Source organism: Rhineura floridana, chromosome 6 (genome assembly GCF_030035675.1).
Source record: "Rhineura floridana isolate rRhiFlo1 chromosome 6, rRhiFlo1.hap2, whole genome shotgun sequence".
Classification (NCBI taxonomy): domain Eukaryota; kingdom Metazoa; phylum Chordata; class Lepidosauria; order Squamata; family Rhineuridae; genus Rhineura; species Rhineura floridana.
The window spans coordinates 1,629,685-1,656,152 of NC_084485.1; the positions used below are offsets into that span (position 1 = coordinate 1,629,685).

At 50.7% G+C, this 26,468-nt stretch overlaps 2 protein-coding genes across 2 annotated transcripts; one reads left to right on the forward strand and one right to left on the reverse strand.

The window, feature by feature from the left end:
- Positions 1–2,742: 2,742 nt before the first annotated feature.
- On the forward strand, positions 2,743–10,350 carry LOC133386933 (eppin-like). The gene is made up of 4 exons (XM_061630749.1): positions 2,743–2,963; positions 4,204–4,380; positions 7,652–7,819; positions 8,756–10,350. The coding sequence occupies exons 1-4, from the start codon at positions 2,870–2,872 to the stop codon at positions 8,764–8,766; spliced, it is 450 nt and encodes a 149-aa protein (XP_061486733.1). The 5' UTR covers positions 2,743–2,869; the 3' UTR covers positions 8,767–10,350.
- Positions 10,351–14,210: 3,860 nt separating this feature from the next.
- On the reverse strand, positions 14,211–24,941 carry LOC133386480 (BPTI/Kunitz domain-containing protein-like). Its single transcript, XM_061630138.1, has 5 exons — positions 24,641–24,941; positions 20,923–20,970; positions 19,489–19,656; positions 18,083–18,250; positions 14,211–15,159 (listed from the first exon to the last, which is right to left on the reverse strand). Exons 1-5 carry the CDS (start codon positions 24,939–24,941, stop codon positions 15,143–15,145), a joined length of 702 nt encoding a protein of 233 aa, XP_061486122.1. The 3' UTR covers positions 14,211–15,142.
- Between the last annotated feature and the right edge of the window lie 1,527 nt (positions 24,942–26,468).

Here is a 26,468-nt window from a genome sequence, read left to right on the forward strand (position 1 = left end):
GCAGAATTGACAGGTGATGATCTGCCTAATTTAAAGTTAAATAGAAAACCCAACAGACCACTCCAACAGCGTTAGCAGTTTTGTTAGCTATTACAAGTGGATAAGAAATAGCCAAAAAAAGGAGGAGGAATATTGCAGATCAGCACCACAAGCCAGTTACTAAAACCAAAACACGGACTGGAACCAAAGAGCGAACCCCATCCCTAGTCAGTGTGCAGGTGAAAATCAAGGTGGATGGACAGATGGACTTCAAACCATATTCATATCGCTTTAATATGGAGGGAAGTGCAGGCACTTGGAAACTGAAAAGAGGATTAGCAAACAGGTTGATTATTAACACCCGGTCAGCGATGATGCCATAACCTATACAGGCACTCAGCAGATGATCTAGGTCACTAGAGGTTTCATATCCAAAGCCCAGAAATCCTGGCAGAAGCAGGAGGCTCAAGAGTGACCATGGCGGTGTCAGGAGACCCAGGTTCAAATCCTCCAACCATTTCACCATGACCTTGGACTCACCACTCTCCCTCTGCCTCGCCTACCTCACAGGGTTGCTGTGAGGATAAAATGGAGGGACTGAGTGACATACTCTCTAGCCTGTCCCAGGCCTTCTTTCTCAAGGTTACCAAAGCAACCGAGACATTCATGTTACCAGGATGTGGGGTACCATGTTCCTACAAAAATCACAGGTCCAAGAAGATTCCAGTCCTCACAGAAGAGACCAGCATGGAGATTCACAATGATCACATTCAGACATGCATTTGCCACTCCTGGGCCTCCCCCTTGTCAACTTTTGAATGGAGTTGGGCAGGGAGGACGGGGGGGAGGGTTGTGCCACTTGAACAAACAGGTAATTATTTTCTACATTTCCCACAGGGATGCAGATTCTTTATGTACAGCAAAACCAGACCTTTTAGGGCCAAGCAGCATATTGCATACAATTCCAGGACTGCTTTTCTGGATGGGTTTTGCAAACTGCAAAGCAGCCGTGGGTGGCTTCATGAGGACTAGCAGTATGCAAGCATTTAGCCTTTCCCTTCCAGCTGTTTGTCTGTTCCAAACCACAGTCTGGAAGCTCCTTTTCCACCTGTGGGTGGAGTGTTGCAGGGCTGTCTGGAATTGCTGCTCAGAATGCCTACGTGAGTGATGCCACCTCTCTCACTTCCTCACATCCCTCCGCAAAACCTGCCTTTCCCACAATGCTCTTGGCCCACCCTCTGACTTGTCTTCCCCTGTTGGAATGAGGCCTACGTACCCGTCGCTCACCCCAAAAGCACAATCTTCCCCAGCCTTGGCTCCGTTCTCTGCCTGCCCAGCGTAGCAGCTGGCAAAGGGCATGAGTGGCCACAAAGATGTGCCTCATGCGTGTGAGATGCCCTGTGGCGCCTGGAGCTGAGGGCCAAGTACGGGGCCCTGGGTGGGCCTGGGAGAGCGGAGGCTGCTGACCTCCAGACCCCTCCCCCCAGGCAGGTGTTAGCAGCCAAGAGCAGCTGGGGAGACTCAGAGGGTGTTCAGGGCCGGGGGGAGGGCGAGGAAGGGGCAGGCCTGACATATCTGGGGTGGGGAGGAGGAGATGGGACCCGTGCAGGTGGCATTTTTGGGAGGGAGGGAGGGGCGGCATGGCTGGGGAGCGGAGGGGCCCAAGGCTGATTTGGCTTTAGACTGGCCTGCTGTCAAAGGTGCTGGCAACGCTGCCTTCTGGCAAGGCCCGGCTCCTGGTCCCCACAGCTTTTACTGCCCTGCATGGAGCAATCCAGGCGGAATCCATTTCCCCTGCCAGGTGCCAGGGCTCACCTTGACTCATGAGAAGCCATAGCTGGACAATGGGCCAGAGAGGGTGGGGCATGGGAACCTGAGGTGGCTGAAACGCCAGGTCCCAGGGCTCCTGGGAGCCATGAACGGCAGTGTGGTTTCTGCACTTGCCAGGGGCCTCCTCTCTCCATGGTTGCTACCAAAAGTTGGCCTGTCCTGTGTCCAGCTCAGGGCAGGGGTGGCAGAGAAAGCCAGGACTTGGGTGCAGGTCACACGGGCGCTCCCTGGTGGGACCCCAGTCCACTGCCCTGTTGTTGCACTGGTGCTGGAGGGAAGCACCCACCAGGAGGAATAGAAGAGGTATTCAATTCTGTTTGCATTTCAAGGAGAAACTGGCCCATTTGCACTTGCCACACCAATATGTGGACCAAAACACGCCTATCCTTTGAAATTCACACTTCTCTGAAGTTTGCAGTGCAGTTCTAAAGCCAGAAAATATGTATACAAATGCATATATTAGAGGGAAATGTGCACACAAGAGCATGTTAGTGAAAATGGCATACAAAATTGCATTATAAGTTATTTATTAGGTTTATATCCTGCCCTTCCTCCCAGTAGGAGCCCAGGGGGGGCATATTAGGGAAAATTGCCTGCAAAATGTGTCTATTAGTCAAAACTGTGTGCAAAAACGTGTTTATTAGTGAAATTTGCACTAAATTGCTGATGAATATTTATGAGGGCTAAAAAAACCCCCACAAATCGCAAATTGCTGCAGGAATGTGGAGAACTGCTTTCAAGAGCAGACAAATGAGATGCAGAGGGGACCCGGAATGCGCCGCTCCTCCCCTGCCTCCCTCTCACCTTCCCTGCCCCCCAGCAGGCTCCAGTCGGACTGGTCTCCCCAAGAGGACTGGGTGTCACCCAGCTACGCCTCCCCCATATTTCGGAACACGTCTGTCTCGGCAGGGCTGTGGTCTGGGCCCGGATTAGAGGGGAATTCAGTGAGCCGGCTGGTGGCAAGCCCTGGCGCATCCCCGGAGAGGCGGCCCCACCTGCCGGCCTCTTTAAAGGCAGCCCGGCGTGACTGGCAGAGCTCAGAGACAGCCCTGGCAGCACCATGAAGGCAGGCAGCCTCCTCCTCCTCTTTGCCCTGGGCCTGTTCGCCCTCGGGAGGGCTCAGCTGTGCTCCTCGGCCGCCAAAGTGGAAGAAGGTGAGTGCAGGTGGGCAAGGGGCGGGCCGGTCTCTTGGGCCAGGGGGTGGGGGAGTCGCCACCGGAGGTGAGTTGCGGCTGTACACCTTCCTCCCACCCACCGACTCACACACAGGGGCAGCCACACCCCCTCCAGCGGATCCCTTTTCCCTGGTGCAGTGTGCATTTTCTGTCTGCCATGTGGTGTAATGGTTATGGTGTTGGACTACGACCTGGGAGACCAGGGTTCGAATCCCCACCCAGCCATGAAGCTCACTGGGTGACCGTGGGCCAGTCACTGCCTCACAGCCTCAGAGGAAGGCGATGGTGAAACCGCCTTTGAATGCTGCTTACCACTAAAACCCTATTCGTAGGGTCGCCATAAGTCGGGATCGACTTGAAGGCAGGCCGTTTCATTTAGCTGCAGGTGCAGGGCAGGGCAGGGCAAGATGGAAGCACAGGCGGAGCCCACTGGCATCGGGATGCCTATTAAGCAGCAAGAGAAGGGAGCGCTGCACCCTAAGATTTCTTGCAGGGGAGCGGAGGATGTCGCAGGAGCAAAGACCTGTGTGTGTCTGAGGCTGAGCACAGCCCTTTGAAGGGACCCTGGGCAGAGCAGGGCGCCTTTGGGCACAGCCACTGGCTGGAGAGCCTCGCAGACTGCCTTGCCGCACTTCGGGCTGGAGAGCCTCGCCTCTTCTAGTCTGAACGTGACATCCAGAACACTCGAGGGTATCGGGAAAATGTAACTCTTCTGATGTACCCGTTTCCTTTGACCAGATGTTGGTTGCTGTCGGGCGAGCAGGAGTTAATTTGAGGCCGGGCCCAGAAGCCTCTGCATTGATTTCCCATGCCGGTGCTTAGCCCTGCAGCATGTGGAATAGTGGCAGAGATGGTAGTCAGTTTATCGGAGGTGCAGAGGCCTCTTGGGAATAATTATAACCTTTGTGTCCCATCCTTCTTCTACATTTTCATCTTCACAACAACCCTATGAGGCAGATCAAGCCGAGAGAGAATGAGAGAGAGAGAAACGCAAGCTTGGCTGGGTGGGGCCCTGAGCAGGGTCTCTCTTGTCCCTTTCTAGGCTCCTCACCAGCTCTCACGTGACCAAGAATAGGGGGAGGGGTTCTTAAGTCAGAAGACAGGTAGTCAGGCTTAAGCCCCAGCACCTCTTGGGTTTTTTTGAGGGGGGTTTAAGCTCTGAGGATGGGCCCACTGGGGGTCCCTTCTGCGAGCATCAACGGTGCCTCCTGCTTTGCAGCCAAGGAGGGCTACTGCTTCAACGTGCCACCCTTGGGTGACGTCTTTGACGAGAAGGACTGCAGCGCCTGCCTCCGGAACAAGTCCTGCTCCAACTGTGCCAATGACTCCCAGTGCCCGGCCACCCAGAAGTGCTGCCCAGGGGACTGTGGCTACGTCTGCCAGGAACCTGTCATTGGTGAGTGGTGCCCTGGGTTGCCCCCTCCCCTTGCCTGTCCTGCGGCTTCCTTTCAGTGATGGGGGCATTCCTAAAAGCCCCCCTCTGCTTTTTAAGATGGGAGACTGCGTTTCTTAAAACTCGCTTTCTCTTGCATTTGAGAAATGTCTGGCGGAAGAGGCCCCCACTGACAGACGCTGTACGTTATCGGGGCAGCTTCCCATTTTTGACTGTATTGAAGGAACACCTTATTGCCACATGAGAAAATGGCCGAGGGCGAGGCTGTCCTGAAGGGTTGCTATTCAAACATGGGCAGCTCTAGTGGGTGGGACGTTGTCATGCCACTACCAGAAAATCCATAACATTGCGTAAGCATGCCTTTGGAAGGTGGCTCATTCATGTGCATCGCATGCCATGACTATCCCCCAGCCGCACGCCTGTCCACCTTCAGCAGAGAAATTGGTGAGCAAGCTATCTGTCTCTCTGCAGGTGAGTGGGCCCCAGCATGTAGGACAGACTCCCTTGCTGGCAGACAGATCGGGGATGGAAAGGCAATGGCCTACACAGCAAGGAGAACTTCAGGTGCCCGAACACCCCAGCTCAGAATGCTGTGGAAAGTGGCATCCAGGCTAGCTGGTCGTGCTCGCTTGCCCTTGTCTTGGGAGCCCTTAGGTGACATCCTCAATGTGTGATGAAGCCAATGGAGAAAGAGAGGAGTCAGGAAGCTTGGCTGGCTGGAGCGAGGCCTGGCCGACTTCAAAGAGCTACAGTTAATCCTGGGTGGGGAATTCTCAAGCAATACCTGAATAATTGCTGCCTTTAAAAGTCATTACAAGGTGTGGGGTTTTTTTTAATGACTAAAAGTGTGGCATAGTGGTTAGAGTGCTGGACTATGACCTGGGAGGCCAGGGTTCGAATCCCCACACAGCCATGAAGCTCACTGGGTGACCTTGGGCCACTCACCGCCTCCCAACCTCAGAGGAAGGCTTGGTAAACTACCTCTGAATACCACTTACCATGAAAACCCTGTTCATAGGGTTGCCCATAAGTTGGGATCGACTTGAAGGCAGGCCATTTCATTTTTCAAAAGTGACCCTCAAAATATAACTTTGAAAACCACATTGCTCAGTCTTGATACTCTGTAGTGAAGGGCAGCCAGCACTGGATTTGGTGATCCTGGAGATTTCTGACTTCAAGGCAAAGAAGGGATGGAGATGGTGGGAGAGCCAATTTGAGGGGCGGGCAGGGAGGGAAATGTGGTCCCTTCTCCAATTCCTACTGGAAGACAGCAGTAGTTTTCCCTCTTGAAGTCCAGCAACAGGAGATGGGTTTGTTGGAAATGCCAGATGGCTGAAAGCATGGATTGCTGGACTTTTGAAGGGGGCTTTCCTCTTCTTATTTGCTACATTCCCATACAGGACAGACTTTACATGCTTTTAAAAGTCCAAAAAAAGGGAGAATTTTGCCAAGGACAATTTTCCCAATCATAGCGCTGTGCTGATGAAAGAAGCCTTGCCTGCAAAAATTCTCCACTCCACACAGCTATGCCTGCAATGAAATCTGGAAATCAGCCAGTTGCTTCTGATGCCAGACTCCTCACATTCGAGATCTTAAGCGTGGAGGAGTGAGCATTTGTGTATTGGGGAGGGAGGGACGCTGACATGTGTCCCCACACCCTTCGCTGTTGCTCATCTCACATTTCTTGGTGCTTCTGTGTCTTGCGCTGAAGAGGGAACGCCTCTGACGGCATCACAGGGGTTGGGCCATGTGGCTGTTGACAATATACAGGGCATCGAAAGCACCTCAGGGCCAAGATGATGCAGCGCCCGCGAGGCTCACCCCTCCTGACCCTCCCCCATGCCCCAGGAAGGTGCACATCGCAGCTACACACATTCGGCACTGGCCAAGATGATAGAACGTGAATTGTGTTTTCAAAAATACTGCTTTTGAAAAACTGCATCTTGAGAGAGGCTTTTTTAAAAAAAAAAAATCAAATATGCCTAGAGCGCTTAAGTGTCACCTTGTCCTGTTCAGTAATCCTCTTGAACGTTGCCCTTTCTCAAGCCTTGGAATAGGCAGCACCCGCAGTTGGGAATCGCAGGCTCTGCAACTTCTAATTGTTGTGACGCCTGAATTTGCCTGCGATGATGACCCAGAAGTGGGATGCCTGCAAGGAAGGGGGAGAAATTCATTCAGTTTGCATTTTAACGCGAACACCTCCCTAACACTTCCTGTAAATGTACTGCCTTCAAGTCAATTCCAACTTATGGCGACCCTATGAATAGGGCTTTCATGAGGCTTAGAGGCAGTGACTGGCCCAAGGTCACCCAGTGAGCTTCATGGCTGTGTGGGGATTTCAACCCTGGTCTCCCAGGTTGTAGTCCAACACCTTAAGCCACTACGCCACACTGGCTCTCTCAACACTTCCAGAACAAATGTGTAAACTGGAACACAGCTGTCCTTCAAAATTAGCATTTCCTCAAATTTTGCAATGCACTCCTCCAACCCAAAAAAGCACATATTCTAGAAAAGTGCAGACAAAAATGATTCAATAGTGTACAACAATGCATTATAGAAAAGCAAAGCACTGTTGGTTGAGCCCCCCCCTGCCCCCCCACCCAGTTTGGAGACCTTCTCCGCAAGGCATGATCCAAGCCCATGATCCAAGTGTGGTGGGTCATTCAGTGCACCGACTGACTGATCTCCATGAAACCATGTGCCTTTTTTGCCTGAGGCATCCCCATGTTGAGAGCAGGAACCCAGCTGCCCCCAACATATTTTTGGCCTTGCAGTTGGTGAATGGACTGTGGGCCTAAGGCAGCCTTGGTGCATGTGAGGCGTGGGGACGGGTGGTCACACACTGCATGTGCACGTCTGAGCCCCAAGCAGAGCCTGGTGTTACTGGGCCCTTGGAGACAGACCTTTTCAGCCCCTGGCTTGGGGCACAGTTTGGACCAGCAACACGGAAAAGGAAGGAGTATGCAGCCTGAGCTTCCCTTGCATGCCACAGCTGTGGTTTTTCCACCTGAGGGCCACATCCATCAGCAGCAAGCACATGCCGAAAGCCACCCTACGTTTGGCCATGTGTATCACCAGATCCAGTCTATCTGGTTCCGCAGAGAGTTCTCCTCTGCCCTTCCCTCTTGCCTGCATACCATGGAGACTGATCAATAGGGGAAAAGGGAAGCCCCGCCAATGAAGGCTGGGCCTTCAGAGCTTTCCCTCCTCTCCCTCCTGAGGCCTGTCTCACTTTGCCTTGTGCCTCTTCTCTCCCTCTCTCTGGACGCCACAGACTTTTGCCACCTGCCCTCCGTCTGCGGAAACTGCAAGGCTATGTTTGCACGCTACTTCTACAATGTCTCCACCCAGAAATGTGAGCTGTTCATCTATGGCGGCTGCGGTGGGAACAAGAACAATTTCGAGACTGAAGACGAATGTGTCAAGACCTGTGGGCAGCGCCGTAAGTACCTTCAGCTCAGATGACAAGGAAGCAAACGTGGGAGGGAGGGTCTGGGAAGTGGGCCCTGGAGCCGGGCTCCTCACTGGTCTGACTCTGAGCAGGGCTTGGTCTTCTGTGCTTCAGGATGACCCAGGAGGCCTTTGCCTTCTGCAGGCCACCAGAGGTGCTTTCCTGCAGAGTTCCAGTCCCCAGTGCCTGTTGGAGTCCAGGAAGGGTCTGATGCCCCTCCAGATGGTGGGCTGGAACAGGACACAGCTGGTGGTTCCTCAGCTGCATAAGCTCTCTGAAGATGGAACTTCAGGGTTTGTGAACCACTGGAGGAAATCCAGCATTGTCACTTGAGTGCAGCCTAGAAGTAAGGAGCCAGTCTGCGGAACTCCTTGCCACGTCATATTTAGGAACACAGTTGTGTTCAACTGGAGACGTTTATGAAGGAAGAGATGAAGATGGGTGGTTAGTAATGACGGCAGCCAGCACAAAGGCTGTAACCCTCTTGTTGCTCAAGCATAAGAATGTCTCCTGCTGGAGTGCCTTTGCTTAGACCAAGGCTGCTCCATTTGTGCCCTGCTAAGCTGAATGCTGCCCACCAGCTGTGCATGGCAGCAGCGCACCAGGGGCAAAACCCGCCTCCTGTTTTTGGCCAGCCTGGGGTTGCCAAGCCAGAATGCAGATCTGGGGAGTTGTGTTCAGCTTGATGGGTGAACAAGGAGTGTGGACAGGGAAGGTCATGTCCTGCCCTCCTGCTCAGCACCCTCGTAGCAGCTGGAGCTGCAGACTGTCAGCGTAGCAGTGGCGTGTTTCACTAGAGCTTCCTGGTGTGGTCCTTCAGCGCTACAGGGCCAGATGTGCAGGGAGGGGATCAATGTTTGCGCCCGCCAAGTTCCTGCGGAGGCCTTGAGCTGGCCTTTCTCTAACCAGTTGTCTTGTCTTTTTCAGGGGCAGCCTAGACTGAGAGAGTGATTGGGGAAGTTTTCCCCCCTCAGGACAAGGTCCACCTCCACACTCGGTCTGGCAGCTGCAGCTTCTTTCTTGGCCTGATGGAAAAGACAACTTTGGCTCAGTTTTGGACAATGGGCCGAGGGGAGCAAGGGAGGGGTCCTGGGCACTTGGAGCTGCTCTCCGCCCCGGCAACTCCTGCTCCTGGTTTCCTAGGACTGACTTACCCTGAGCAATGCATCCTAAATGTTTCTGTGTGACGGCAAAACCTGGGTGTTGAAGGCACACATCTGTGTCACAACCGATACCCCAGTTTGGCAGTTCCCTGTTGTAGCATTTTCACTGTTTCCTGTTTCCAGAATGATGGCAGGGAAGACCAAGAGTTTGTTCTTCAGGCTTCCCTGCCCCCACATCTCTGTAGCAGAGTCTCCTTTCTTGGTCCCAGGGAGGAGAGTGGGGATTTTATCCAAGGAATCCTCCTAGAGGATGACATGCCCCCTCCCACGGTCCCCCCCCAGCCTCTGCTGGAAGGAGTGCTGGTCACCTAGTCTGGCCTGCTCAATCACTTGTTGCATCACGCCAGACATCCATGAAAGGCCCTGGCCACCTGAGTGGCATGGAATGCATTGGTATGAACTCTGTGCACAGAGAGGTGCTTTGCTATGAAGGATTGCTACCCCCCCTCAGAAAAAACTCCTGCACTTGCCTGAGCGAAGTTCATAACGGACCAACTTCCCATTTGGAAACTGAGCCATGGCTTTTGGGGAAAGAGGGAGAGAGATCGATCGTTGAGATTCAGATTCAAATGTCAGTGCCTGGAGTGGGGGCATCCCTTAAAAAAAAGGGTCAACCCAAGTCCAAGAGATGGAAAGATGCAAATCTTGACTGTCTCCCAGTCATTTACCTGAACAATCTTGAATCTTTGAATGTTAAGATGGTATGTTAAAGGGTTATCCAGTTCCAGACAGTTATTCCCCCCCCCAATGATTTCTTTAGCAGAGGGGCCACCAATGTGGCACCCATGGGTGCAATGGTGCCCTTGAGGCCTTTCCCTGGTGTTCACAAAGCCTCTGAGCTCCCCCACTGACTGCCCCCCAGGCATGAAGTGGTGAGGGTGGTTACCTTTTTATTCCTTGAAAAATACATAGAGCTGAAGGAGGAAGTTGGAAAAGTGCCACTCTTTCCCACATTCTCTTTCTGCTCTATGTGCTTTTCAAGGCTTGGATTAATTCTGCTGGATCCAACTTTCACCGGATCCCTTGCAAAACCTAAGTGTGCCTGTCTCTGCATTCTCTCTTTGTGTCTTTCATCATTGGGAGGAGGGAGGGTCATGCCCATGGCACTCGCTCAAAAATCCAAACGTGCACACGCAGGCCTAAAAAGATGGCAACAGTAGACTTGCACTTGGCCTTATGTGTATGTATGTATGTATGTAAAATTAAATTTCAAATTAAATTAAATTAAAAATTTAAAGTTCACAAAATGGCATGAACATGAGTGGGGGAGAGGAGGCAGTTGTGTGCCCTGTTGTCATGGTACACCACCATCGTTTTTTATGTGTTGGTAGTTTATAAATCAATAAATCAATAAATGATGTTGCTGACACTAATGATTGAGTGGGGCCCTGCTGTGACACTCCTGGTGGAGCTGCCTTCCAGACAGTACCTGCCAAAGCCACAGGTGTGTAGAACAGAAAGGGAGGGGACTCTGGGGGGAGGGGAGGAACAACTGAGAGTCAGTCTTCAAAGCTGGAATATTCAGCTGGAATATGAGGGAGACCCAGGTTCAAATTCCTACTCATATGAAGGGCACCAGGTGACCCTGGACACCCCCCCCCACAGACACACACAGACAGCTTCACTTACTTCAAAGGGTTGTTGTGAGGATGCAATGGGGTAACCCCCCCCCATATGCTGGGATGAGATGGAAATATGAGAGAGTGCATTGCCCCAGAGACAAAATGCTCCTGTTTGAATTCTAGGAACTGTATCAGGGCCTCCACTGGCGTTGGATGTGGTGGGTGATGCCCAGACTGCTCACCCCTCTCCTGTCCTTGCAATGGCTGATCAATAGCTGCACATTCCTTGTGCTATGAATTGATCCCCTGGAGGAGCCAGAAGGTCCATCTCCAACTCACGGAAATGAGTTTGTAATGCTTGGACTCTGGCTGGGGGCACCTGCTTAATGCATGCCTCTGCATTGTGACCAAGTGTTGTGTGACAGAGGTTCTGCTCCTTTGGAGCCTCCAGCGGCCTCCTCACATCATGGCATTTCTCTGTGAACCTCCAGCCCTCCCTCTACTACCTTTTGGTATCCATTTGGCAGTGCAGTGGCGCGTAGTTGCCTCCCAAGGGGTGCTGCTGGCTGAGGGTGAAAAAGCAAAGTGGGGTGTTCTTCTGACACCTTATAGTTCTCCCCAGCATCAAGTGTGGGGGATGGGACGGACCCTTCCTCCCCCTCCACCCCTGCCTGCTGGCAATTTTGCCAGGGGATGCTAAGCAAATGGCTCTGAGTTCAAACCAAGACAGTTATAGCTTGGTCAGGTGGCTGACGGCCTCTTGCTCTAGGCGATGGGTGGCTACAGAGTCTTCTTTGTGTGTGTGTGTGTGTGTGTGTGTGTGTGTGTGTGTGCTTGTGTGAAACAGCATGGTCAGGTTGTTGAGAAAAGGAGTGGAGGGTAGTAAAAGGGGCCGGGCTCAATTGTAAATGTGGATTATAGTGCAAGTTATGCTCCAGGAGATACGATCACATCAGAAATGCAACTCAGCCTGCTTATTCTTATCATGCACCGGCTGCATCCTGACAAGTGCCCTGTGTAAGGCCTTCATTCTACAGAGAGAGGCAACTCTGAGCCCAACCTTCTGGGTCTCTCCTTCAGATGTAGGAAACTGCCTTCTAGAAGGTTTCGACTGAGCTAGGCCCTTGGTCCAGCTAGCTCCACAGTGCCTACTCTTCTATGCGAAGTGCAGCTCTCCAGGGCTTCAGGAGGAGGACATTCCCAGATCTGCCTGGGGATTGAGCCAGGAACCTTGTGCTTGCAAATAGGATGGCTTGCCACTGAGCTGCAGCCCTTCCCCAAATTGCTGCTTGCAGTTTTGGCTTCCAAAACGCATCTCTCACAGGGAAAAGCCTTGAGCATACACCCATCAACAGACACCCCCCTCAAAGGGGCTCAAGCACAGAGAGTCAGTGGAATGATGCACAGAGGAGGTTGTCTCAGGAGGCAGTCTGGGTGGTGGAGGGTCTCTGGCAGCTGCCGGCCCCCAGCTCCCCCATGATGCCAAGGCTCTCCTTCCCATTCAGAGGAGTGCAGAACTGTAAGTGCACTGGACATTTGGTGCTGAGGGCTGTTGCTCAAGGGTGGAAGAAGCAGATTCCTGCTCTTTGGTTCACATGTCCCAAGATAGAGAGCATCCTTTCAAAATTGCAGAAGCGGGAGAAGGAGGGAGCGGTGAATCTGCCAATTTCAGTGTCTCATTTTGTCCACCCAAAGTTTAGTTCTCTACATTTCCAGATCAGTTTGCTTTTTTTTTTTTTAAAGTCCTTAAGAAAATTTGTCAGCATATTAATGTGATTTTCTCCTAATGCACAATATTTTTGTGTGCAATTTCCCCTAATATACACCTTTTTGCAGTGTGTTTCCTTAGAATAACACATTTTTGTATGTTATTTTCATTAATATATGCATTTATGTGCACACTTTACCCCACTTTGTGCATTTCTGTATACACTGCTTGGCTGGAGAACTGAATTGCACAATTCAGAGAAATAAGGATTTTGAGGAAGGGCTGTGTCAATTTACACATTGTTTTGGAAAGTGAGAATTCGGTGGATTTTGCCTTTAAATGTGAACAGACGCAGATTTCTCCCCCATCACTAGGTGGGAGGGAAGCCAGGGCAAAGAGGGTTTTTTTTTTTTTGTGGCAGTCACAAGGGAGAAACATTTATTGGGCCAGTCAGTCAGGTTTTCTGGCAATGGGCGTGTGTGTGTGTGGCTTGCATTGGTTGTGAGGTGATACAAGTAGCAGTTTCTCTGTGTGTTTTGCTTTGTGACAGCAACACCTGTGTGCTTTGAGAGGGAGGCTTTGCTGTAGAAGCTTCAGTCACACACCACACCCCTCTGTCATGTGACAATTGCAGCATTATGCAATGGCTTGCATGTGGGGGGAAAGGCCAAAGAGTTGAAAAGCCTTATGCTAAACTGGCTAGTCCAATATTGTCTGCACTATGGACTGGCAATGGGTCTCCAGAGGGGGGCAGGCAGAAGGGTCCTTTCCACCCCACCACCTGCTAGCTGAGATTCTTTTAAAACTAGGGATTGCAAGGGGGACCTTTTGCATGCCTCTTGTGTTAACAAGTGATCAAACCACGTATGACATGGTGGCACGTGCGGCTCCTCAGGTCTCACCCTGAGACGTTGTCGTCCAAAGGGAACGGCTAGGCTGGGATACCTTCATCTTCTGGAGACCCTTTTCTGGTGCTTTCAGCATCAGGGCCGCCTGGAGAGCAGAGGGGCGCATCCTCAGCAGCACATGCAAGGCAGAGGGCTGCAAACCAGGCCAGTGCTGTGGTGCTGGGGCCAGGGGTCAACTTGCAAAGTGGAAAGGGTCCAGCCTTGGGCCCTGAAGGCAAGGCTCTGCTGTGGCCCTCCTGCCTCCAAGCGTGAAGGGCGGCCTCCACCAGTCCTTCTAGAGAGGCTGTTCACAGGCTCTCCCTCCAGCTTTCGAACAGAGGGAGGACTAGACCGTTTAAGGCTCAGCAGCTATCACCCCCATAATGCAAGTTTCTAGATCCTTTGATTCAGAGGAATTCATATGCTGGAAAATCCACAAGAAATTGGCCTCCGCGTGTGGCCAGCAGTGTCCACTCACCATGCTACATGTTTGAGAGGAGGGTGGGCCGCCATTTGAGTACGTGCTGAACTTGCTCAGAAGAGTTTTGGATGGGCCTCCAATGATTTGGAAATGGTAGCATGGGTGAATCCATCATGAGCCCCTGGCTCCATGAAATGCCTTGCAGGCACAGAGCAGTGGTGGGCCACATGGCCGGGGGGGGGCTCTTCCATCCACACCACCGCACTGCTTTCCTTTGCATAGCTGATGCCTGTTCCCCACACTGTACGCAGGGTTTCATCAATGCCTGAAAACCCCCTTTGGTTCAGCCATGCGCCTGATGCTGGGTTTGAGGGAGGGGCGTGCGGCTTGGTCAAAATGGCCTCATGGGCTAAATGGGGAGCCCTGGAGGGCCTATTAGGCCCCTGGGCCAGTGGTTTCCCCCTCCTGTCCTACAGGCACAGCCTGAGTGATCCTTTCAGCCCTGCACTGGGTCAGCGGCAGACATGGTAGCTGCTTCTGTGAGAGACTCAACCACCAGATTCTCCAGGCTGCAGATAAGGCATTGATTTTTATCACAGGGTGCATGATTGTGGGCTTAACGCCCCCTCCCCAACTTCACCCCCCCCAAACGAACAGGCAGTTGAAGCAGCCTTACAATGGTGGCAATGAATATAACACATTCAATACATATGGTGATGAGTAACAAAAGCAAAGCCAGGTCTCTGCCACAAGAAGCTTACAATGTGACAGTGGGGAGGGTAACAAAAGATGAGTGCAAGAAAATGCATTGTGCCAAAGGCTCCCAGAAAAGGAGAATTTTGATGAGGGATCTGAGTTTTGAGGAGAGGTCCACACCATACATTTAAAGCACATCCAATGCACATTTAAAGCACATGACTCCCCCCCCCAAAGAATCCTGGGAACTGCAGTTTGTTGAGAGTGCTGGGAATCTGTAGTTCTGCAAGGGGAAAACCACAGCTTCTAGGATTCTTTGGGGGAAGTCATGTGCTCTAAATGTGCATCAGATGTGCTTTAAGTGTATGGTGTGCACAGGCAGAGACAGAGAGGTGGCATCACGGGGCTGTTCTCTGGGAGGGAGTTGTTATTATTTCCGCATTAAATGTCTATCCTGCTCTTCCTCCAGGGTGATATACATGGTTCCCCCTCCCCATTTTATCCTCGCAACAACCCTGTGAGGTAGGGTAGGTTGACAGGCCCAAGGTCACCTAGTGAGCTTCATGGCTGAGTGGGGATTTGAACCCTGGTCTCCCAGGTCCTAGTCCAACACTCTCACCACTACCCTCTGCTGGCAGGAGGGACAGCAAAGGGGAAAGAGCAGGTCTGAGGGAGCAGGGAGCCTTCTGACAGCTCCAGCAGGAGGACCAAAGGTTGGGAGCTTAGGATGCAAGCACGGGCAAGAGAGAAGAACTTTTGCACCAGATGCAGAAAGGGAGAGGGAGACAGCCTCGAGTTGGTGGCTTCTTCTTCACTCCCAGGCTCCAGGGGGGACTTCAGAGGGCATCAGGAGGAGCTTCCCATCCTGCCTTGGGGATCACTGTCCAGGTACCCCTGGAAAAGGAAGGGAGACCCAGTCAGTCATACAGGTCACAACAGAAAGGGGACTCATAGGGTTGCAGTCAGTTAAGTGCTGCTCAGAGTAGACCTATTGAAATCAATAAACCTAAGTTAGTGACGGCCATGCTGCTAAACTGAGGATTGAACCTGGGACCTTCTGCGTGCAAATCATGCGCTCTGCCCCCTTCCCTGATCATAGAAGGGGTGCATGGGCACTTTGGCAAGAGCTTCACTTCAGAACTAAGAGAGTAATCCCAACCCTAGATCCACCAGGATGAGCGAGGTAGGATCTACGGGCTCTCTGTGTGAGCCGGCTGGGTCCTGGCACAGTGGGATACGCCGGTGTAACTTGCACATCCTGGCACAGCCGAGACCAGCGTAACATAACCCGGCGTGAGTCCCCAAAAATAGGTGTTCTGGGGAGGGGGGCAAGACCGGCGGGGGCTTACACTGGGCTATCCAGCTTGGTCACGTGGCCTGAAAGCCCAGGCGAACGTACTCTAGTGTAAGTCAAACGCTTATTTTACAGGCTTGTATTTCCTCTGCCAGGCTCGGGCATCTCAGCTGGCAATAGTTTGATTCTGAACTGGGTTTGGATCTGCCATGTTTTATGCTGGCTCCGTGACTCAGGATTGCCCAGGATTCAGAATACAGAAATATACTTGGAATGTGAGGCAAGTCCCTATGTAAATTAAAATACACAAAATGTCCCTCTGAAAAGCATCCATAGCTAAAAGGGCAAAAAGGGCATGTCTGGTGTTGGGTGACCCTTCATGTGCACTCTGCCTCCCAAGGTTTCCATCCTTGTAAATGAAACAGCCCCCCTCCCAAAACCCCCACTCCTGATCCATCCTAATTCCGTCAGCATCTCCCTCCCCCACCCCCCTCTTTGCATGTTACCTCAACAAGAGGGGGGAAAGCCACACACGAAGGTGATCTAATGAGGCAAGAAAGTCATGTCAGAGGATGTGGGAGATCCACTGAGGCAAAGAAGCAGGAAGGAAAGTCAACAATGTGGAGTTTCTATTGCCCAACCAAAGGAAAATAACTTTTCCCCTCCCAGAGTGAGAGGATTAGTAAAGAAGGAGTCAGCTCAACGGATGAAGGCGGTCTGTGCAGCTGGAAGAATGGTTTTCTGATTCAGAGGAGTTATGCAAGTAAACAACTGTTCATCTACCTTGCACCATTTTTTGAGGAGGGGCACAGTTGGATGCCAAAGGAGACATCAACCGATTACCTTTAGAGTTTCAACCCCTTCTGAGATGAGAGACTTGCACCAGAGAAACAGCTTCATGCAGGTATGGCCACAGCCCTTGAAGTCACACCTTTCACTCCCTGGGAAGTCAGGATCATCCTGATATCCTCTCCATAGCTCAGCGGTAGAGTATCTTCTTTGCAAACAGAAAGGCCCAAGTTCTGCTCCCAGCATTTCAAGGTAGAACTGGAAACGCCCCCTGCCTAAAACCCTGGAGAGGCTGCCTGCCAGTCCATGTAAGTAGAACTGTGCAGGATGGTCTAATAATCTGACTCCATATAAGACAGTTTCCTATGTTCTTATGACACTGCTTAGTGGAAAAATGAAACGGTAGCTCAGGGCAGCATCCAGGTCTCACTAGCATAAAGATCAGTTGCACAACAGCAACTGATTCTTGGACAAGGCAGCCTGGCCCTTGAATCCCCACTCCCTGCCTGTTCCCAAAGACTGGCTCCCCTTTTTGCAAAGACAGCTCACTTGTGCAAGCTGTGGGAGGACTGAAGGCTGCTCCTTCCCTACAGACAACTCCTCATTCCATCTGAAGAACACAGGAAGAATATGGGAAGCCGCCTTAGCCCAAATGTATGGGAAATGTGGAAGAAATATTGTATTTCTAGGAAAGAGTTGGAGTCCAGCAATTGCTCCTTTGATGCCCCATCTGAGACCAATGCATGGGCCTGAATCTGCTTAAGAATAATATGCTTTTATATATAGCTGTGCCATTGCAATATCTGAATCTCCTTTCAAAGTGTAGCTTGTAAGAAGTTAAGTCTGTGCAGGAATAAATGATGACAGAAGCTGTCACAGGAGGGTCTGTGGGCTGCAGGGCAAAGCCACAGAAGAGAGAGGGTGCATCCGGTGGGCTGGGGGCTTCAGACATGAGATAGAGTATCCCTTGCGCACGATATTATTAGACAGGCACCTTCTCTGTTATCTTTTTGACGCCTGCTGAAGACCTTCCTCTTTCAACAAGCCTTTTAAGTGGAGACCTTATCCCAGTCTGCAGTTGTGCTGGAATTGCTTTTTAAGATGTTTTTAAAGACATTTTTTGTTTACATGTTTTGTTTTTAATATATTTTATAGATGTTTGCTTGCTTTGCTGGTAGGAAGAGCAGGATGTAAATAAAATAAATAAATAAACAAATAAGTGGTTAGCTTATGGCCTGGTCTAAGTTCTCTCAGGACCAGAGAACGGAATGTAAACTAATGAATGGCTCAGCTACAGCAGCGTAGTGGAACCCTATATAAGACTGATAGTGCCCCCTTTGCTGTCTGAGACCCCAATGCATACCGTGAGATGAGGAGATGGAAGGAAGGTGCAATTTGTGACTAAGGAATTCAGCCGTTACCATTAACAACCAAGGAGAGGGAGGGTCCTCCAGCAACTGAAAGGTTGTATTATCTGTCTTTGCTTTTCACCCTCATCCAATGAATGAAGCCATTAAAGAGCACATCTGCTGTTTCTCTCATTGCCTGCCTGATTCAAGAACTTCTGTCCACAGGGGCCAAAATGCTGAGTTAGACCATTGGTCCACCTTGCGAAGTATTATCTACACTTTGGACTTTGTTCTTCATCCGTGAGGCTGATCTGTTGGGATTCCTGATTATTCCTTTAGAAACAGGTGTGTGTTGTGTGTGTATGTGATGCAGCCTTGGCCTTACCACGTGCAGCACAGAACCGGAGGCAATCAGCTTCCTCCAAAAAGTTGTTTCCGTTGCCTCTGTGCCCTTTATATAAGAACTTGTCACAAGTCCTGGAGGTGGAATCGTAGAAGTAGCGAAATCGGTATGCGTCACCAAATCCTGCATCCGATGGGAGCCGGCAGATCCCTGGAAGGAAAGAGCAGATCATGAGGGGTCGTGAAATGAATTCACCTCCTTGCCGTTCTCCTCTGTGAATTTTGATGGCAAATATTCCCCCAAGGTTCTCCGAGTGCTCTGTGATCCATGCCATGGTGCCGGCTAGCCTAGGCTGCTACAGTATGCTCTGCACGTGGCTGCCTTCGAAGGCAGCTCAGGAGCTTCAGTTGGTAGAAAATGAAGCAATGGGAAACTTTTCTGTAGCTCCTCTTGCACAGGCCACTGGGGTCTTAGAACTATGGGCTGCAGCCAGCAGAGGTTTACTCCGAGAGCAGACCCATTGAAATGAATGAGCCTAAGAGTCAATGGGTCTGCTCTGAGTAGGATTAACACTGGATACAATCCCCTGGTTGCAAAAGCCCAACCCTGCTAGGATCCCTATTTCCAGAGCCAAGCTGCTGGTTGTTCCCACTGAAGCCCTCCCCATATATACCCCTCCCGCTATACTGAGATCCTCCACAGCAGCCATGGCAAGAGAGGGGAGATGGAGCAGCCCACCACCCCCACCCTGTGCCTCATGCTCTCCCTCTGAGAGGTTGTGTGGATTGGATCAAGAAGGGGAGGAGGGGGCTTACAGAGGGCATTGTGCTCCAGTCCCTGCCCCCATGCTGGTAGCCAGCATTGCCCCTGCTATCTGGCCTTAAATTCTAGAACAGCGGTGGGGAACCTCAGGGCCAGGGGTCAAACATAGCCCTAGAGGCCTCTCTCTCCACCCCCGTGTGCACTGCCCAGGGTCTGCACTTTTCTAGAATATGCACTCTTTTGGGTTGGAGAAGTGCATTGCAAAATTTGAGGAAATGCTAATTTTGAAGGACAGCTGTGTTCCAGTTTACACAAGTGCAGACAAATATGATTAAATAATGTATAACAATGCCACACCTCGCTCTCTCCAGCCCTGCTCCATGTGTCTCCCCTCGAGTGCTTTTGTGTGGCTGGAATGGGCTCTTGAACTGTGACCATGCCTCTTGCTCTCCTTGACGGAGAGATGTGGAGGGTTCGAAACCTTTCTCTGTATAATATTGATATGTTTTATTGTTTTAATATTTTATAGTGTTGGTCTTTGACCGCAATAAATGATTGATTGCTTGCTTGATTTGATTGATTGCTATAGTACCATATATATAGTGAATAAAGAAGGTGATCAGTAAATTCTCCTCCCTGCTCCCTGCCTCCAAGTTGCCCACCAGATTTTTACCCTGCCGGCTCACCAGGATCTGCACAGGTCTGGAGACACTGCAGCTGCATCTCAAAGTTGTTCCTGTTGCCCTCACAGCCTCCATAAACAAACTTCTCACAGCGCCCGACGTGAGGGCTATAGTAGAAGCGGAGGATGGAGTCACGGCAAGGGCCAAGGGCACTTGGGAGCCAGCAGAAATCTAGGCACAGAAAAGAGAGGCTGGGACAATGTCACCACGGTAGGGGGCTGCGCAGGGGACTCTTGTAGAGGCAGAGGGAAGGAAGGGATGGCGCAAGCCAGGAAAGGGAACACTACACCAGAGAGTGATGACATGGGGGGGGGTGTATAGGGTGCCAATGTGTATGGAGATCAGAAATAAAATCTGCAATAGCAAGGAGATGGAGTCTGAAGAGCAAAAGGGAAGGCAGGAGGAGGAGGAGGGAGTGTTTGGGAGGAAGGAACAGTAAACAGTGCAACTGTTTGGGACAAAATTATCTCAGTAAAGTACAGTGTTCACTTTTCGTTTAACAGGATTTCTATGCCGCTTAATCATCAAAACCTCTGAGCGGTTCCTATTTGGGTAGGAATTGTTTCTTTGATTTCACCAGCCTTGGCCAACCTGGTGCCCTCCAGATGTCTTGGACTATAGCTCCCATCAGCTGCGGCCGGCTGGAGACCACCAGTTTGGCAAAGGCCGCCTTACCCAAAGAGGGATGCATGAAACAGATGGTGACATCACTGCTATAAGATGGGTCCTTTGCTGTGCAGTTTCTCATCTCTCTGGGCTAAGTAAAATGCCCACTGCGATTCCCCATGAAAGGCAGGCTGCAAACATCACTTAATGTTTTGCCACCCAAGACTGAGGGAGAAGCCAACAGTGACTCCCACTACAGCAGGAAAGCTTCTGACAGGATAGGGCTGCCTGGAGCCACAAGACCCAGTGGGCGAGAGAGAGGTCATGAGCCATCACTTACAAGATGGCTTCCCCACAGAGAAGGCTGTCACAACTGACCCGCTGCTAGGGCAGAAGATTACAGGGGCCTCATCCAAACTTCTTGATGCGTCCACCAGGGCAAAGAATGCTTAGGGCCTTAAACGCAGGTAAGACAGGCTCAAAAGTGGCAAGAAACAGCAACATGGGGGTACTGGAAAAAATATTACTAAGCAAAAGGAGAAAATGGGAAGCGATTTGTGCAACACAGCTTTTCGGACTTTTGCCCTGAAGAGGTGCCTGTTGATTCTGGAAGGCATCACTAAGCAATGGCTTATTTAAATCACTCTTATTACAAATTTCAAAACAAGCATTCTAACTTTTTAGAAAATTACTTGAAAAAAGAATGAGCCCCCCCAACCCCCAATCTCTGGCACTGATAAGAGCATGCAGGAAGATGTTTATAGTTCTAGAAACATCATCAACCGGTTGAACAATCTCTATAAAGCAGCCTGACATCATCTTTATACTTACCGGGAGCAGAATGGGATGCAAACTCTGAAAAGAGATCATCACCAGCTCCTTAAAAAAAAAGAGATAATGTAGGATGAAATTAATGAGGTTATCTTCAGAACTTTCGCATCAGGAAAATGGTGCAAAGAAACCAGGTCATTGTTGCTTCCATATGATGTTTGGCATCACTCCTTAACCGCATCCTCAGTGGGGTCCTGTTCCAGAGGGACGAATGTTAATGTCAAACCACAGTAGATGAATTATTATCCCAAGATCAGGCAAAGATCCCCATGTGTCTGGGAACTGTGCACTTCCCAAGTGAAGGAATGCATGTGGCTATCTAAAGGGGTCCCCATAAGACCATTAACTCCAGGGTCTAAAGTTAGTTAGCTGGGCTATAGGAGAAAATGTACATGAGTAAATTCTTGTGTGTTTGTGTGCTTGTTTGTTTAAAAGAGAGACCAAAAGGGTTTGTTCAGGTTTTTTTTTTAAGTTTCTTCTTCGGGGTGGGGTTCTGGCTGTGATGTGGATTACTCTTGTTTCTTCTTTGCTGCTGTCTGTCACCTGCCTTGCTTCATGTGCTTTGCCCAGCTGAAGGCCACAAGGCCTGCCCTGCCGCTGACTTTCATTGATCACATATGCTGAAGGAGTCAAACCTGTTTCACAACTAGATGGGTTAGAGGAAAACATTATATTTACTCAGATTGATTGCTTTGTCAATGCTATTTACTAGTTCATACTATTATTAAACCATTATTTATGCAAATGATATCCAACTGCATCAAGTTGCTTTAAATTTCATCATGTGTAAGTAAGTGGCTTTATTTTCAAATTTTTATTTTATGTAACGTCTTATTTTTTGTAAAATTCTATAATACCGTTTCATAATACCCATTAAGCTTTCTTCACTAATAAACCAAGTGATTTGTTTCAGTTGCAATATTGAGTCTGTCATTTCATTTATTAAGCTTTACACCTTGTTCCACTGGATTGCTGCTCAGCAAATTTGAACTTTGGCTGGGGAATGCAATGAGTGTTAGTGCATTGCCCAGGATTTGGCACTGTATACCCTCCCTTGATTGGATCTCGAAATAAGCACAGTTGAAAACTCACCTCTGCAAATAAGTCTGCATCTGGTCTCAGGCAAACCACCAATAACAAAACAGGTCTCCCCACAGGTTTGTTGTAAGGATTATTAAGATAATGTACCACTCAAAATTAGGAATGTGGGACAAATTCAATTCAATTTGCATTTAAAGCTGAATCAATCAAATTTGCACTTTCTGAAACCACATGACAACCAAAACACAGCCATTCTTCAACATTTGCACTTATTGGAATTTTGCAATATAGTTTTCCAACCACCCAATGTTTAAAAAATGCATATTATAGGGGAAAGTGTGCATGAAATGACTATATTAGTGAAAATGGCATACAAAAATATATTAGGAGAAATTGCTTGCAGAAATGTGTACATTAGTTAAAACTGCATAAAAAAGGGTGTTTAGCAGGAGAAATTTATACTAAAATGCTGAAGAATTTTAATCTTAAAGAAAATTCTGCAAATTGCTGCAGAAATGTGGAGAATTGCATTTAAGATTAGAAAAGGGAGAAACAGAGGACCGAAAGTGACAGATTCATCCATCCCTGCTCAAAAACATGACAAAAATGTGAAGTGCTGGTATTTACCATCAGGGCTTCCTCTCCCATCTCAGCTGGCAGAGAGAGAGCTCCTGTCATTCACCGGCAATAAGAATGAATTTGATTTTTTGTGTGTGATCTAATCTGCACTTCTTGAACCAATACGCAGACTGACTTTTGTGATGCAGTTCTTCAGTCAAACAACATGTACAAAATGAATACATCAGAAGGGAGCGTACACAAAAAAGCGGTGAAAATGTAAAAATGCATTAGGAAAAATTGCTTTAAAAATGTGTGTTTGTCAAAACTGCACACAAAATGTGTTTATTAAGAGAAATTTACATGGTGATGAATTTTCATAAGGATTTTTTTTTTTTAAATCCCACAAATTGCTGCAGAAATGTGGAGAACTGAATTTAAGACTGGAAAAATGGCAAACTGATGAGAGAACCCAAAATGGGCAGATCCCTCCCTGGCAGAGAGCGGCTCTCCTTCTTTCACCCAGAGCCAGTCCTTTGCCGAGTTCAGTCTCATGAAACCGTGCCAGCTTCACCAGCAACATGCACATGCACTCCAAGAGTTATTTATTTTATTTATACCCCGCCTTTCTTCTCATGATAGAAACCCAAGGCGGCTTGCATGTGGTTCCCAGGCGGTCTCCCATCCAGGCACTGACCAGACCTGACCTGCTGGCCTCATGTGCCTTCAGACCATAGCCTGGGACCATGATTATAGAGGAAAGCAGGCCAGCTGCACCTGAGAAGCATGCACCTGCCCAACATTTCAGGCACTGCTGATTTATAGTGCTCTGATGTCCTCTTACAGGACATACAAATAAGAACATAAGAAGAGCCTGCTGGATCAGGCCAGTGGCCCATCTAGTCCAGCATCCTGTTCTCACAGTGGCCAACCAGGTGATATATATCTGCCCTTTGCCAGCTCCTCCCGGAGGCTGATCATTATTGGCCCATTTGCAGACAGGGACCTGAGGCTGTGATCATAGGACCAAATCAGTCAATGAAGCAGCAGTCTTGAACACAGACCCTCCACTCCACATTTTCTGACCCAACTGCCAATTTCCTAGCCTGACTTCAGCAGAAGAAACCTTTCCTGCTCGCTACATGATAGGTGTGGGGAACCTTAGGCCCTCCAGGTGTTGCTGAACTACAACTCCCATCACCCATGGCTGTTGCCCATGCTTGCTGGAGCTGATGGGAGTTGCAGTCCAGCAACAGCTGGAGGGCCGAAGGTGTTGCAATGTATGAGGTTCAACTCCAACTTGGTGGGTTGAGGCTGCATGGGGTTAATAAGGGTAGCTAGAGAGCTAGACCTCTTGCTGGTTGAGGCTATACCTATCCCTTTGATCCTGCCGTCTCTTCCCTTCCTGCTAGACTGATAAGCAAAGGAATGTTGAATCCCAGTTCCTTCCCGCCTCTCTCAGTTTTTTCTCTTTCTCTCGGGAGGGGAGCAGACATCTTCTCTTTGTCTCTCCTCTCAACCAGGATGAGGGCGAGTACTGGGACCAGTGCTTGCTGTTCCAGCATAGCCAGTTAAGCTAGATATAGAACTCTTTCCTATCAAGCATGTACTTCCAGAATAAAGTAGTTGTTTGTTGACTAATTTGCAGGGAAGGTAGAATCTGAGCAAAGATTCATACACGCACACCAAGCTTGCTCAATACTCTCCGTTCCGCAGTGCTAAGCAACTTTGCCACGCATCTCAATAGAGAGCAATTCTGACAGAAGGTTCCCCACCCTGGCACATAATATGAATGCTGGGCTCCCACTGCAGCAGCCTTCCCCAGCCTGGTGCCCAGGAGCTGTTTTGGACTACTGTGCTGGGTGGGGTTGATGGGAGCTGTAGTCCAAAAGTCCAGCTGGCTGGGGAAGACTGCACTGCAGGGAACATGGCTAGGCATGAAACTCAGCCCTAGAACAGCGTGTCCAGTTGAAACATGCAAGGACGGAGGACTAAAGGAGAAGAGGAGGAGGAGCTTCTGGGCCTCACCCGGCACAGCCGTTGCTCGGTTGCCCTCCCGGGCCAACCCAGGGCCGGGCAGGCAAGGGCAGCGGTCGGCTGGGGGCATCTCCCCACTCACCCTTGGGCAGCTGCTGCAGGCTCCGGTCAGTAGCAGGAGAAAAGTCAGCCCAGCAGGAAAGGAGCCCCCAAAGGAGGAGGGCGAGCTGGGGCTGCATGGCACTCTTTGGAAACGGGGGTCCCGCAGCCGCTGAGCCGGGCTGGGAGCGCGCTCGGATACAAGGCAGCTGCAGGCGCTGAGCCAGGAGCGAGCCAGCGAGCCGGGAGCGGCCGGGCGGGCCGTTTAACCACAGGCGACAAACGGCCGTTGCCCACGATGGCAGCAACGCTCCTCTGGGCGGGAGGAGGAGATGGAGAAACATCCCGGCGGCACCTGACCTGCGGCGTGGGTGGGGAAGCCCGGAGCAGCTCTCTGAAGCGAATCTGCGTGGACGCGCACACGTGCACCAACCGTTTGGAGGAAGAGCTGCCCGTTGCACCCCAGCTGGCTGCTGCGTGTTTTGCATGGCCAGGCTAGAATTCCTGTGCGCCATGTAAGTGGGGAGCTGCCAGATTCACTGGGGATTCACGAGGGAAGGTTGCAGCATTTGGGGCTTTTTAGTTGAGAGAAAAGGCGAGAAAAGACATGATAGAAGTGTATAAAATTATGCATGGCATTGAGAAAGTGGACAGAGAAAAGTTCTTCTCCCTCTCTCATAATACTAGAACTCGTGGACATTCAAAGAAGCTGAATGTTGGAAGATTCAGGACAGACAAAAGGAAGTACTTCTTTACTCAGCGCATAGTTAAACTATGGAATTTGCTCCCACAAGATGCAGTAATGGCCACCAGCTTGGACGGCTTTAAAAGAAGATTAGACAAATTCATGGAGGACAGGGCTATCAATGGCTACTAGCCGCGATGGCTGTGCTGTGCCACCCTAGTCAGAGGCAGCATGCTTCTGAAAACCAGTTGCCGGAAGCCTCAGGAGGTGAGAGTGTTCTTGCACTCGGGTCCTGCCTGCGGGCTTCCCCCAGGCACCTGGTTGGCCACTGTGAGAACAGGATGCTGGACTATGTTCTTATGTTCTTATGTCCATCTTGCTCCGCACTGCCTGGCAGCGGTGGCTCTCCAGGGATTGAACTGCCTCCCAGGCAGTGGGGCTGGCGCCCAGTGTGGCTTGTAGGGCGGAAGGCAGGGAGCCCCACAGGAGGTGGGGCCGGAGCCGATGCCAGGCAGAGCCCCTCATCCTGGGGTTGCCCCCCCGTCCTCCTCCTCCCCCCTGCTGAGTTCTGCAAGGGGCAACACTGAGACTAGACGGAGGGGGACGCTGGCAGCCCCCCCCCCGCTGGTTGGAAGGCGGGGCAGAGCAAAGCAACGCGTAGTCGCCCCCCCCCCCCGGAGATGGGCTCAGAGGGCAACTCGCAGGTCTGTGCCGGGCTCAGAAAAGAAAGTTCGCTGGCGTGGCACATGCGCCATTCGAACCTCGCCGCGGGCAGCCGAGGATTCCCCGGTAGTCTTAGGCAAGCCACTCGCCCTCGCCCTCGGCTGCACCCCTGCAACTGGGGGATAGCCTTAGCTCGCCGGGCTGCTGCTGGGGGGACTCCGACAACTGACGTGACCAGTTCTGAGCACTTTCGAATGGATAGAGATGGAGAAGACTGCGGGGTCCGGCTGGAGTCCTGCGGCGAAGTCAGGGCAGCTGCTGTGCTCCAGCCACCCTGCGCGGCTCTGTCAGCCGAGATCACCGCACCAGTCAGGCAGCTCGAGCGGAGCGCAAGGGCGGCGGCTGCTTCACCCCCTTACCCCAGATTTGCCCAGCTGCGTCGTCTGCAGCTCAGCATCACAGAGCAACCGACCTTGCCTGTTCGTTTCACTCAAAGATCTCCCAACGTTCAAACCGCTCTCAT